Source organism: Astatotilapia calliptera, chromosome 18, assembly GCF_900246225.1.
Source record: "Astatotilapia calliptera chromosome 18, fAstCal1.2, whole genome shotgun sequence".
NCBI lineage: Eukaryota > Metazoa > Chordata > Actinopteri > Cichliformes > Cichlidae > Astatotilapia > Astatotilapia calliptera.
In genome coordinates this window covers 16,310,494-16,324,194 of record NC_039319.1, presented here as the reverse complement: position 1 = coordinate 16,324,194, position 13,701 = coordinate 16,310,494, and the positions used below count along the sequence as shown (strand labels likewise).

The 13,701-nt window shown below is 41.8% G+C and overlaps 2 protein-coding genes across 2 annotated transcripts; one reads left to right on the top strand and one right to left on the bottom strand.

Moving 5' to 3' along the window:
• Positions 1-13: 13 nt before the first annotated feature.
• znf830 (zinc finger protein 830) lies at positions 14-1,416 on the bottom strand. Its single transcript, XM_026150773.1, has 2 exons — positions 851-1,416; positions 14-764 (listed from the first exon to the last, which is right to left on the bottom strand). Exons 1-2 carry the CDS (start codon positions 1,350-1,352, stop codon positions 208-210), a joined length of 1,059 nt encoding a protein of 352 aa, XP_026006558.1. The 5' UTR covers positions 1,353-1,416; the 3' UTR covers positions 14-207.
• A 56-nt stretch (positions 1,417-1,472) lies between these two features.
• Positions 1,473-12,958, top strand: LOC113011291 (ankyrin repeat domain-containing protein 13C-like). Its single transcript, XM_026150768.1, has 13 exons — positions 1,473-2,294; positions 2,387-2,428; positions 3,987-4,091; positions 6,549-6,634; positions 6,856-6,901; positions 7,104-7,170; positions 7,325-7,469; positions 7,572-7,703; positions 8,265-8,426; positions 8,512-8,591; positions 8,735-8,833; positions 11,390-11,490; positions 11,589-12,958. The coding sequence occupies exons 1-13, from the start codon at positions 1,934-1,936 to the stop codon at positions 11,717-11,719; spliced, it is 1,557 nt and encodes a 518-aa protein (XP_026006553.1). The 5' UTR covers positions 1,473-1,933; the 3' UTR covers positions 11,720-12,958.
• Positions 12,959-13,701: the final 743 nt, after the last annotated feature.

Here is a 13,701-nt window from a genome sequence, read left to right as displayed (position 1 = left end):
GGCAATTCTCATGTGTCTGTGGCACTCAGGTCTTTTACTAGAATTATATCCAATCCAGTCTGAAATATACAAAGGGAGAAAGATTTGATAGACATTTTCACAAACTTCACAGTTTTTGGAAACTGGAACAAATTGGCATCCACCTTGAGGAAGGCTATAACAATATTCTGAATAAAACTGAGGTCAGTCACACATATCAAGAGAAAGTCAGGCCAGAGCTCCTTTGGCTCTCCAGTCCTGCGACAAAAGCCCCAGCAACTCCTCTTCATTCTCCTCCTCTTCTTCTTCAGTGCTGTCGCCAGTGTCCACTTGTTCCTGCTTTCTGGGCAGAGACTTGCTCTTCACCACATCCCGTCTGTCCCTCAGTACTTCCACCCTCTTGTAACACTCAATTTGTTCATCAATTTCATCAATCTGACGTTCAAGTCGCCCCTCCTCGTCTTCTTCTGCCACGATGGCCTCGGACTTTGTGTTCACCTGTCGGATCTCCTTTTGAAACTCTTCCCACTCCTTGTCCATTTGATCCTTAGGAGCGTCCACGTTGCGCACTTTGGCATCTCTAACCGGATCGTCGAAGAAACCCTCCGGGAGCGCCTCGGCTGTGTTGTCTTTCTTCTCTGGGATCTTTTCCTGAACGTCTGCTTTGAGGATGGAGCCTGAATGGGAGATTGCAGGCGTGGGTGGGATGGAGCTGTCAAAGAAGTCAGCTGGTAGTCCTGCAGCTTCATCCTTCTGAGCAGGCGGATGTGTGGCCACCTGTTCACCTGTCAGAATCAGAATCAGAAAGGGTTTTATTGCCAAATGTTGAGCGGGTTTACAACATTAGGAAATTGCTTCAGTGCAAACATACTGTTATGTTTGTATGTCTCCCCAGTAGCTTCATTATCATCATCATCGTCCTCATCATAGACTCCAGCCAGCAGGCTCAGTCCTGCAGTCTTCTGTGAAGAAGCAGCTGCCCTCTCGCTGGGTTTCTCAAAGAAATTTCCTGGCAGTCCTAACGAAGGCTGACCAGGAGCCGCTGCGGGTTTCGCCTTTTTTCCTTTAACGTCCTCGTCGTCGGGTGCTTTCCGCTTCAGTGGCTGACTCTGCGGTGTCACCGGTTGAGTTTTTGCTCCCTTCAGCTCAGCAACCTTTTCTTTGTGCTGTTTCCCAAGAACATGCGCCGACCACAGCAGTTCGGACTTCACCTGCACATTGCACAGGGTACAACTGAGGTGGCCGAGACTGTTGTATTTAGCAAACGGAGACTCGACGCGTTTCTTGTCACTGGCTTGCTTTTGTTTCTCCCTCATTAGCCGTCGAAGTTCCTCTTGATTAACAACTTTCTTCCCTTTCTTAGAGGTCGCCATTCTTGTAAACAAAAACAAGCTCGTTAGCTAGCCAGCGAGTTGCTTCTGGAGAAGTACGCGCGTCTCATAAAGATGACGCAATACAATAATCTCGCGAGATCTGTCAGTTGCCTGCTAACGGGGTTAGCAGAGATGTTAGCTGAAGCTCAGTATTGTTGTATCGCCCGATTCTCCTGAATTCAGCCGCAAAGCGTCGATACCGTTTTAAAACCTGCATCCGAGAGACGCGGTAGAAGAGACAACGATGTAGTCGTTTGCTCTTCTTTCTTATTATCCCGATTCATTGTTTGTGTGTGTGGTTTTTTTAATGTTTGTCATTATTTTTTGTTTTCATCGCCGCACCCATAGATAAATCAAACCATATTCATTTTCTTGCAGCTAGCTAACGTGTCCTAGGAACCGCGTACCGCTATTTTAATAAAAGAAGCGTTGCGAAAAAGCGTCGCCGTTAGCTCAAAATTTCTAATAGGACTGAGCATTTTTCATATTTGTGGAGTTTTTGCTAATGCCCACTACCATATCGCATCTTCACCATACGTTAGCCTCGTGTGTAGTTCACCAGTTACCGCACGATAGACATCATGACAGGTGAGAAGATACGCACCATGAGAAAGGACCACAAGAAACCGAACAAAAATGACGAGATAATGGACACGTACGATGAGACCTCCAACGGGACTATCTCTAACGGCACCGGTAAGCATTTCAAGTCCAACAAGGCTTTCCAGAAGTCAATCAAAACCTCGGCACAACAACAGCAGCAGCTCAATGCCAACAACATCAACGGTAACTCATCAGTTGTCAGCGACAACAACAAGAACCCAATAATCCTGACCAGTGACGACTTGGAGTTCCCTGTGCATGAATGCGTGTTTAAGGGAGATGTGCGTAGGCTCTCCTCTCTCATCAGGACCCACAGCATCTCCCAGAAGGATGTGCATGGTAAGCTTTCTGCTGTCATGTTTCCATTTCCATTTACAGTGTTTGTGCTAGAGGCTGATATTTACTTGATGTGTTTATTTTTTTAATTCCAGGAAACACACCTCTTCACTTGGCTGTCATGTTGGGCCACAAAGGTAATGCTGAACCATAGAGTAGTAAAATGAAATAACCTCATTTTAAAATTGTTATTATTATTATTGCCTTGCACTGGATTAAACAAAATTACCAAGAGCACTCTGAAAAAGTAATCTTCCAGTATCTGCTTAAGCCCAGGAAATTTGACTAAATCTGCCGTGCTCTCCGTGGCCTAACATGGCTTTATTAAAAGAGTATTTTGAATCCTCATTAAAAGCCCCCTTTGAACGCAGCAGTTCCCTATTCCTGTGTTGGAATAGCCCACATACCCTTTGTGCGCATAACCGTGTCTTATCTGACCTCTGCAGAGCAGCGATAACATAATCTTGGTATGACACATTAGTTAGGCTCAGAGAAATCCACATATATCAGTAATTGCATACAAAGAAGCCAATTTATGGGCACAGAGACACAATTTCATTTATGTGTCAATTATAACACAAATTTGACTCAAAGCTCTTTGTAGTCTGTGTACCACGCAAAGTCCTCTAGTCCTGAAACCTTAATTTGATACAGATTAAACTGAACTATTAGAAAAGAATTTGTTTCTTGCCCTGGCGACCATGCAATTAGTGGACAACTTGCTCTACCACCTGAGCCACAGCTGCCCCGTACCTACTTCACTGTTTAACAAAGTGGCTGTCTGATGCCTAGTTTGGCATGCCATCAAATGAAGACAGAACAGCTGCCTCAACTTAATCCAGATGCAGACAGCTGTTTCACAGTCTGCCATTATTTCCTTGCTAGAGCCAAATCTGCCAAGTATAACTGTAGGAATGAGTAAAGTCAAGAGTCTTCATGCACTCCTGTCATTTGAGTAACTGAAGACCAAGTGTACTACTTTTAGTTTTTATGGCAACTCCGCCGACATGCAGGAAATGTTTAGCGTAAGCATGTGTCTGTCTCTAATGTGGCCAGCATTACCATCTGTTTGCTTCTCTCCTGCTCTCTCTGCGCCCATGCACTGTGTCTTTATAGAAATTACTCTAAATTGAAGCTGCTCTGATGTACACTTTGTTATTTCAGTTGTCAAACAGTGACACAAACACAGCCTGTTATGACTAATATCAACCACATGTCGCTTTCGAGCCATTTTTGAACCTGCTGCTCTCTGCTGTTAAAACCCTGACATTGTAATGGATGAGATTACATTCACATAAGTTAAAGGCAATGGTTGTGGTGTGATTTCAGCACCCACAGCTCTAAACATGTTGTCAGGCCAGCTCACCGATTAAAGCAAACTGTTTTGGTTTTTTTTGGGAGAGGATCCTTAAAGAGAAGCACTTTAGTCAGGAAGTCCACAGAGTGCTGCAGCAGTATACAGCATGAGAAACATTATTGTGGGTAAACCCGTTTTACCAACCCTTCAAATCATGGTCCTGTAAATGAGCGCAATTTGAGCATGTGCAGAACACTATATAGTGGCCTTTTGCAAATATTAAAATTGTTTCTAATAACAATGCATGTAGTGATAGTGCAGCAGTAACAGAACTGTAGAACTAATCACATTTGTCACTCATTGTTTGGTTGTTTTCTTCTCTTTTTCCTCCTTTTCAGAGTGCGCTCTCCTCCTGTTGGCCCATAATGCACCTGTAAAGATAAAAAATGCACAGGGATGGAGTCCTCTAGCAGAAGCCATCAGCTACGGCGACAGGCAAATGAGTAAGCCTAAAACTACTCTGAATAGCTGTAGACTGACTTGAGCTTTTCATATTTGGATCTGTTTGTTGCAATCTCAGTGTCACACCTGCAATCATACACACTCCCTGTTTTGACAGTTAGGCTGAGTTCTGCCTATCTGAGGGTTATATAGATATACAATGTGTTCTTTAGACAGTATTTGTGGGTTATTCAGTCATATCGGTAATTGGGAAGGTGTTCTGTATGAATGTTCATATTGTAGTGGTGTTACTGAACATCAGCTTGATAGCTGCAGTGTTTTGGTTGGATTTTCTTTCCCCACATGCTTTGCACTGGCATCAGGAATCAAATGAGTTACTCTGATTATAGATGAAATCTTAAGTTTCAGAGAACATGTCTACATTAAATGAGGGTTAGATCAGTGTTTCATTTTTTTTTTTGACAAATAAAACTTGTGTAATAAGGCTGAAGATGTAGAATTTCTAGCAAATTGTCTCCTGTTAGTATTCAAAGGATCATTTGTTAGTCATGTAAGTGTTTAACCACAACAAGTGCTGTCTGGCCATCCCATCTAAAAAGCTATGGTGGGGATTTTCTCTGAGCACTCACCATCCAGATGGGCTGGAACGCTGCCTTAGCAATGGCTTAGTGTTAGCCCCAAGCTTAAAGCTTGCCACTGCCCTGCTTAACGATGCTACCGCTTTTAGGTTCGACATCTAGTGAAATGGGTCAAATGACATGTAAAAGGTCCCAGCTAATGCTTTGGAGATATATTCGCTCCTCTGTCCTTGTAGGTTTTGGGTTAAGTTAGTGCGATTTGTTCAAGCTAAAGTAACATATAAATTGTCTGCTAAAAGGGCTGAATAGTAAATAATTTATTTTAGTTTCTGTAGCTGTGCTGAGCTGCACATTTTTAGTTCTTGCTTTTGGCTCTATAGATGATACGAGTGAGCTATGAGCATCATTTTCTTACACAGCCTGCGACAAAGCGTTTGAGGCCTGGTAGTTTGAATAATGACCCTCAGCCTTGTTAGTATGCGTCTCGGCTCTCTGTGCTTGCTGTGGCAGGCTGTCTTGGGACTGGGACCGGGAGCTTTGCTTTTGAGAAGGTCACATCACTCACAAGGGTGAAGGGGTGGCAGAGGGGCAGAGAGGGGGCCGGGTGCATTTAAACCATGCATAGAAATTCATAATCCAGTGACAAAGGATATTTAGATTTAAATCTTTGGCTAAATTACAGCCGGTGCACAGCTGGTGTTAAAGAGAGACAGAGAGCAAGGAATAATAATGGGGTTTGCCAAATGTCAAGTGTCTATTTGTGTGTGTTATAGCTTGTCACAAAGCACTGCAGTCTTGTCATTGGTCATCAGCTTTCACTTTTACACATGTGCCCATCGTGTCAGCAGCTCGCTATCTGGACGTGCGATTATGAACTACCCGAGTGCAGCAGCGTGTGCCTCGTCAGCACTTCTCTCCTCGGTCACGTCTATTTTCTGCCTAATATTTCCCCTGGCTGAAATAACCAAGGATACGTGTGAGATATGCTGAGATATAATTTTTTTTCTTCCTTTTTTTTTTTTTGTGGTTCATTCTGGTATCATTGAGAGGACGCTGGTCAGTTTGTGAGAGGAAGTCGTGCACTTCACGAGCCAACGGGTTACATCAGCCGATCCAAACACGGCTGTGGTGTCTGCACAGTTATATAAATTATATAAAGCTGGGTGGGATTCAGTGTTTTTGTGTTATGTAATAATCTATGAAAATCACACAATTTTAACTGACGCGTTGTGGCAATCAGTGTGTCGGGGTTTGGGTGACAGAGTTCAGTCCTGTGGACTGGTTGTGAAATATGCATATCCTGGCACTCATATCTCCCTCAGCGCGAAAGGTCATCTGAAAATGCTGGAAGAGAGGGTGACCACCATAAAATATTTGTGGCTTGTGCCAATACTCATGCTTTAGGGGTTTAAAAATGTATTAATAACATGCACTCAGCAGCTCCTGTTAAAATGCACAGTTGTGACTTTACATCGGGGTCAAACATAAGGCCAGGTGGCCAGAATCGGCCTGGCAAAGACTCCAGTCTGGCCCACTGGCAGGCTGAAAATGTGAAGGAGGGCATACATTTTGGGGACCTTTAACTTTATTTTTATATGTTTTACAGTCTTGGTAAAGATAGCCTTATGACCATTCATGCAAACCAGAGGAATTAAGTAATAGCTGAACAATGAAATCATTTAGAAAAACTGAGACATGCTGTTAAAATTGCCACTGCTTTTTCTTATATTAAGATATTTCAGGCGTTTAATGTGTAGCTAAACATCTTTACGCTGACAGAAAGGACAGTTTCGCCTGCCCGGCCCACTTAAGATCACAGAGGCCTGTATGTGGCACACAATGTAAAAAATGAGTTTGAAAGTCATACCACATTTTTATAATACACATCCATTATGATCCATCCCTGTTGTCTCCCCCCAGTCACAGCAATACTGCGGAAACTAAAGCAGCAGTCGAGGGAGAGTGTGGAGGACAAGAGGCCAAAATTACTCAAAGCTCTCAGAGAGGTGAGACTCATTTAAACACTGTGATGACAAACTCAGGTTTTCCACTGACATCGTTAAACCTTTAGTCCCATAAAGTTTGAAAAACCTTCTCTGTATTGATTTGGTTAAATGTCTGCTGACTACCCGTGAGCATGCAATATCAAGTGATGATGCACGTATAATCTGAACTTTCTGTTATGTTGTGCGTTGACCTTTTGATGTGTTTGAATGCTTTGGTGCAGCTCGGTGACTTTTATCTGGAGCTGCACTGGGACTTTCAGAGCTGGGGTGAGTTTTAACTTTCACACAAATGTGAAATTTTCTGCAACATATTCTCACACACAGCTACAGCGTGTAATAGTTTGAGGCTGCTCTTGATTTTTAAATCCTTTGAAAATTTCCGGAGCTGTAACCTCACCCAAAACCCTCCATTAAGTGCGAACACAGCAGGAAGTCACTATTGAATAAATGCACGTCTCATCTGTTGTAGTGCCTTTATTGTCCCGGATGCTGCCATCCGATGCCTGTAAAATCTACAAGCAGGGCATCAATATCAGGTAAGATATAAATACTAGCTAAAGTCTGCCCCCATCTACACCACTGTGTGTTTAATGTAGCATGTTTCCTATTGAGGTCGAGAACTTCTTTTAGCTCTGAAAAGTAGGACGTAACTATCTTTTCACACACTCTTCCTCCTCTCTCTTGATTTAGACTTGACACCACTCTCATAGACTTCACCGATATGAAATGTCAGCGCGGCGATCTTAGCTTCATTTTCAACGGCGACGCCGCACCGTCCCAGTCCTTTGTGGTTCTGGACAATGAAGCAAAAGTGTACCAAAGAATACACCACGAGGTAACTGGGGGGGCATAAGGAGACCTCTGTTTCACATCATGTTATCAGAAAGATGTGAAAGAAATGAACAGCAAGAAGTTGACTCAGTGTTTTTGCCCCAAGGAGTCAGAGATGGAGACAGAAGAGGAGGTGGATATTCTGATGAGCAGCGACGTCTACTCTGCAACCCTTTCTACCAAGTCCATCACTTTCTCCCGTAGTCAGATCGGCTGGCTCTTCAGAGAGGATAAAACAGTAAGGCTTATTTCACAGTATGGTTAAAGCAAAAGCCAGAGGGGCCGATGGCGCGATATGGCAGCCTCGCTTCTGTCAGTCTGCCCCAGGGCAGCTGTGGCTACAACTGTAGCTTGCCTCCACCAGTGTATGAATGTGAGAGTGAATGAATAGTGGTATTGTAAAGCGCTTTGGGTGCCTTGAAAAGCGCTATATAAATCTAATCCATTAAAAGAAATGGGACAACATTAGGAGGAAGAAGGGGGGAAAAAACATATTAAAGGAACTTTGGGGTTTTTAAGCACCGGGACCTTTCCCATTTTACAAAAACAGTTGCCTCGAGGCGTTTTATAGTGTAAGGTTAAAAATCCTACAGTATTCTGGAGAAAACTGAGCAACCACATTACAACAGTGGGAAATAAACATACTTAGCCCTTAGGTTTTACCTCATGACCCCTTGAAGGCATCACAAGCCTCACTTTGATCCTCCATACAGCCTGTGCAGCACATCCCAAGTTTGAAATTTTGTTTTTACTGCTGTTGCATTGGAAGTATGGCACCATCTGTTTGTTTCCTGTACAGGAGAGAGTTGGAAACTTCCTGGCTGACTTCTATGCAGTGAACGGTCTGGTGCTGGAGTCAAGGAAACGGCGGGAGCACCTAAGTGAAGAAGACATCCTGAGGAACAAAGCCATCATGGAGAGCTTAAGTAAAGGAGGCAGCATCAGTGAGCAGAGTTTTGAGGTGAGAAGGAAAGAATTCAGGGCCGTGGCTTCATCCGCCAGCGGTGAATGGTGCTAACACTGACGGATGTTTTTCTGCCCTCCAGCCCGTGAGAAGGCAGTCCCTCACAGCTCCAGCACCCAATACAATTTCATGGGAGGAGTACATAACCGCGGAGCACGGAAAGTAAGCACCTTGTGTTTTCTACGATGTCATCAGTCCTCACTGTAATTAGGAATTTATTCAGGGCAGGTAGAAGAAAATATGTATAACTGCTGAGTGTGAAATAACATCTTTTTGTGTTCGTCTGTGCCTCTTCTCACCTTCAGGCCACCTCATCTTGGCAGAGAGCTTGTTTGTAAGGAAAGCAAGAAGAACTTCAAAGCTACTGTAGCCATGAGCCAGGATTTCCCTCTAGGCATTGAGTCGTAAGTACATCCCTTGCTCCTTAGATCTATTTGCGAAGCTTTCTGTGCAGATTGAGCCTGGGTGGATACACTTGGGATACTAGAAAAGGGTAGTGCAGAGATGAGATGAATCACATCAGATAATTGGGCCAGGTAGACAAAAGGGCTTCAACTGGTTGTGGGAGAGAGCCACTGATGAGAAGATTACAAAATTCAAACACTCCCCCACCTTCACCACCCTCACCAAAAATGTTCTTTTGCTCAGCTTGGCCACCATGGGAACCCGGCACGGTTTGTTTGAAGTTAAAATTTCTTATTCGCTTCTTTTCATGCCTTACTGTATGCACCTGTAACCTTGGAGCTGCAAGGCTTTCGTGTGTCGAGACTTGTTCTCAGAGTCGGGCCAAATGATGGGCCTGGCTGATAAGAGTTTTTCAGTTTTAAATCTTTTTTTTTTATATATATATATTTTAAACCTTGTTTTTTTCCAAGAGTTGATAATAAATTTTGGAAAAGATTTTTCCCCAAAAAATATTTTATCTGACTTGGTTAAGTCAGTGTAGGTTCTTCTTTTTAGTCTGTGAAACTTTCACGTCTCATTCAAGAGGCTTAATTAGCTCTAAAGCCACTGATGGGAGGCTCCCAGGTATTTAACAGGTGTTGGGGTTTGTCCTGAGGATTGTTGTCCCTCTACTAATCATGCAAGTGTTCAGATGAGCCAAGGTGTGAATCCTTGATAAACTGTTTTGTATGTGTCAGGAAATTCTTCAGGAACTCTTTGGAATCATCTTAATCCCAAAGATACTTTATTATCTTTGGGATGTAATGAACAAAACCATCCTTTCAGTGCATTGCATGTTTGTGCATCAGAAAGTTGGCTTTTAATTCCATCATCAATCAACTACATGTTTCATGTCTAAGAAGCACTGGTTTCAGTGTTATTGCTGCACGTTCCCAGCTCCCCCCCCTTCTGTTCTGGTTTTGTTTGTGGTCACAAGTAGTCTTTTGGCGACTGTGTACGAAAGAACTAATAAAAAAAGATCCAGCACTTTAAAAGATCATTTCACGTTGCCCTCATTTGGGATTCAGGCGGGATGTGGCTCGGGTTTAAATATTACGGGAACTTAGTAAAGGCAATAAATTGCTTTATCTTGTCTACTGAATGAACCTTAATGGAGACAGCAATAAAAACCTCTCTTTATCAGAGCTAATGTTTTTTTAATGTAATTTTTCCCCTTTGCATATTTTTCTTTGTAATGTTTAATATGCTATTTGATCGTTTTCGGTTTTAATGTCATAATGACCCAAAATAGACAGTGCTCTAGTTGTTGATGATAAATAATATAATTTGTACGATAAACCTTTTGCACTTCTTGCATCATTTCCAGCCTTGGTGCTGGTAGTTCCCCAGCCCGCTTACCTTTCACTCTAAACTGTATGTGTGTGTGATTTGTGTGATTGATGAAATAAAACACTGGACTATTTTCTTGTGAATCGGTTTGGGGGTTCACAGAAACTGATTTATTATCATCACGGGCAGCCATCAGTGTCACTCCAGTGTTTTAGGTTTAACTTTTACATGAAAGGCAGTTTTAGTCATGAAAGAGAAAAGACCTGGACGGCTAACTTGTAGCTACCGCCACACATGGAAGTGAGGTAAAGTTGATATGTGCATGAATGAATGAAGGGGTAAATAAAATGGGAGCGTTTACTACCTGTTAAATTGTGTTATATTATCGTGCGTTTGTCCTAAAAATGAGTTAGTATGCACAAATAACTTCCTGAGTCTGGAAGTCTAACATTCCTTAGACTTCAGCACAAAAAAGTACTTCACAGAAATTAAAGCCAGGCCGATGTAGAATTTTTAAGGCTGATAGTTTGTAATAAAAAAATCCGATATATAGGACGATATTTTTTTTATATTTCTTTCAGACATTAAACACAAAGCATTCTATTATTTTTATTTATTTATTTATTTTTTATTAGTCCTTACTAAGATAAAATGACAAGATAAGAAGATTATTGCGACAAGTCATGGATTTCTCGTCTTGCCAACAGGGAAGTTGCAGAAGGCCCTCTAGTGGAGAAACTATGAAACATCAACACTCATAGCATGCTTAAAGGTTATTTCTCCCGCCTTCCCTTTACTTTTTAAATGCCGATCACGGCATATCGGCAGATAGCCGGTATCAACTATCCTCTTGTTATTTATGTGTTATATGAAACTATATAATATATGGAAATTGTTAACCTGAAATATAAAGTCCATAAATATATAAGATCTTTAAATTTTTGTGTTCATTTTACAGGATTACCTTTCTTGTTCATACTGGCATCACTTTGTTGTTTTTAAATTTATTTAAGTGATCTAGTTTCAGCTCGGGTGTAATCAAAGGGTCATTTAGAGCTAATGCTGATGCTGGAATAGTGAATATTTCTTTTAAAGGGGAAATGTTCTGAACCTCTACCAAGATTTGCAATTCAGTCAAAATCTCGAATTGCATTGAATCCGTTTTAATTTTTTATTTATTTTTGTAAGAATTTGTGAGGTTCTGATTTACTCTCTTCTGCTTCCAGATTACTGAATGTGTTGGAGGTCATAGCTCCGTTCAAGCACTTCAACAAACTCAGAGAGTTTGTCCAGATGAAACTTCCGCCTGGTTTTCCTGTCAAACTCGGTATGTGAAGCGACCTGTCGTTGCATTCCTGTGAGTAGATGAGTTTCAGGAGCAGGATCACCAATAACCTTTTTTTGCGTGTGTTTCCTGCCTCACAGACATCCCCGTCTTCCCCACGATCACAGCGACCGTCACCTTTCAGGAATTCCGTTACGACGAATTCGAAGAGTCCATTTTCTTCATCCCCGCCGATTACAAAGAAGATCCCAGTCGTTTCCCAGACCTCTGATCTGTAAACGGGGATATGGCCAGCAAGTTTGGGAGTGCAGACAAAAAAAGGAATATTGTGTTGTTTTATTCTGTATTTATTAGCTGTGAAAAGGAAGGGGCGGGTGGGGGCCGGTCTTAGTGATCAGTTGCTCTGTTGGCTGATGGATCCAAAGCAAATCAATGCAAGCAGGTGTTAGAGCGCCACCTCACATGTAGATGCTTCGGGAGCCGTTTTTGTGAAATCGATGATAGCTTTCATTGTACTCGCTGTTCAACAGAGCAGTTAAACCCACTGCTCCATGCTGCTGTTCTCTACTCTGAAAGCTGTCAGACTTCATCGTCACTATTTAAATATTTCCCCTCATCTTCAAGGACAGAGAACTGACTTCCCATTCTTGAAAGTGCACTGACACCCTCGTCTGTAAATAATTCACGTCTGTACTTCACAACAAAAAGAATAGCAGATATAGCTATATCCTCAAACTGTGCTTAATATTCATTTATATATTATCTATAATATATAGAGAGAGATGGACTCAAATGAGTAACACTGTGTAGCAATACATTTCCGGTACTTAAGAATGTTTTTAACCAGCTGGGATAAGGTTTAGCATTAAAGAAGACCTCCATTGTTACAGTACGATATCCGAGCCTTTTCCCTGCGCAGGGACGCAGTCTCCTGCATCTTCAGGTTAGCTCATGTTACCTCTCGGCTGTCTCTCCATGTCTGTCGTGATCGTATGTGCTCAGTGTGTGAGTGAGTAACTGTACTGTACCAGGGGTTGTTGTGTGTACGTTTGTGAATGGGAGAACCCAGGTGAGATATCAGGTAAACTGTTCTTAGTTTAACACTGCACTGATAAGAAGTATATTTAAGGCATGCTCTGGCTGTGTTGGCCTCCTGGATCACATGCTTCTTTAAAGGTATATTCTCTGTTCTACTACCTGCAGGCTGGCTGGTACTTAAGGAGAAACTGGAAATTAGAACACTGACTCTTAGAAAATGTTTTAGTGCTTATAAATTCTCCTTGATTGTTGTCTGCATATGATTATCTTTTTATATATATATCTATATGTATACATATATAAATGCAAGTAGAGGGAACTAAGCTGTGAAGTTGATCGTTGCTGGATCTCTCAACTCTCCAGATAAGACATTATCTGATCCATTGAGCTGTCTGGCTTCAGCTAATATGTACTGCAACCATACCTACTTCACTTCCCTTTAAATAAAGCACCAGCATCATCTTTCAACTGACTGCGTGTTTGTAATAAAAATTTTATGAGGCTTCCAGAGGGGTGGACAAATATTTTGATATATTGGGGATTCTTATCGCTTCAGTGGGTATTTTAGGTCAAATCTGGCGATGCTTCAAGACAATATTGTAGTCTGTTTATTAAAGAGGTGAGGCTAAGAAGGGAGAGCTGGTTTTATCCCAAGATACTAAAGATTATAAAATTTCCCCTGATTTATCGTCAGTGTGTGAAGACGCAATAAACTAGCAGAGCACTGTCCGTTTGGCTTCAGTGTTTAGTGCAGACATTGGAAAATAAAACTCGTCATTTTATCTGAAAAATATTTAATTTCTCAGAGCCTGGGCTTCTTTTCACTTTAATATGAAAGATTTAATATATTCAACATCCTAAATGTCTAGAAACCTATGCCAGATTAGTCCAAGTTAGGGTTTTAGACACAAGTCCCAGAGACCAGAATTAGCCCAGCAAAGACTCCATTCTGGCCGAGCTTAAGAAAATGTGAAGGTATGCTTAGATTTTCAACTTTTACCTGTCTTATCATCGGTTTTACCGCTTTTCCTGTTGATCAAGCCACGACACCGAAGTACACAAGCATTTTCTGTGAATTCATGAAAACCATATGTTCTAAATTTATAATTACACAACTTTATTTAAATGGTCCTGCCCACTTCACATCAAAGTGGGCTATATGTGGCCCACATGTAAAATGATCTAACTGAACTGGAAAATTTATGTTTAGAAATC

Excerpts from the sequence above, each read along its gene's own strand:
- znf830 (XM_026150773.1), bottom strand. The coding sequence starts at position 1,352 with ATGGCGACCTCTAAGAAAGGGAAGAAAGTTGTTAATCAAGAGGAACTT. Across the intron at positions 765-850 it reads GGAGACATACAAACATAACA|GTGAACAGGTGGCCACACAT; the intron begins GTATGTTTGCAC and ends TGATTCTGACAG.
- LOC113011291 (XM_026150768.1), top strand. The coding sequence starts at position 1,934 with ATGACAGGTGAGAAGATACGCACCATGAGAAAGGACCACAAGAAACCG. Across the intron at positions 7,171-7,324 it reads AAGCAGGGCATCAATATCAG|ACTTGACACCACTCTCATAG; the intron begins GTAAGATATAAA and ends CTCTTGATTTAG. Across the intron at positions 11,491-11,588 it reads TGGTTTTCCTGTCAAACTCG|ACATCCCCGTCTTCCCCACG; the intron begins GTATGTGAAGCG and ends CCTGCCTCACAG.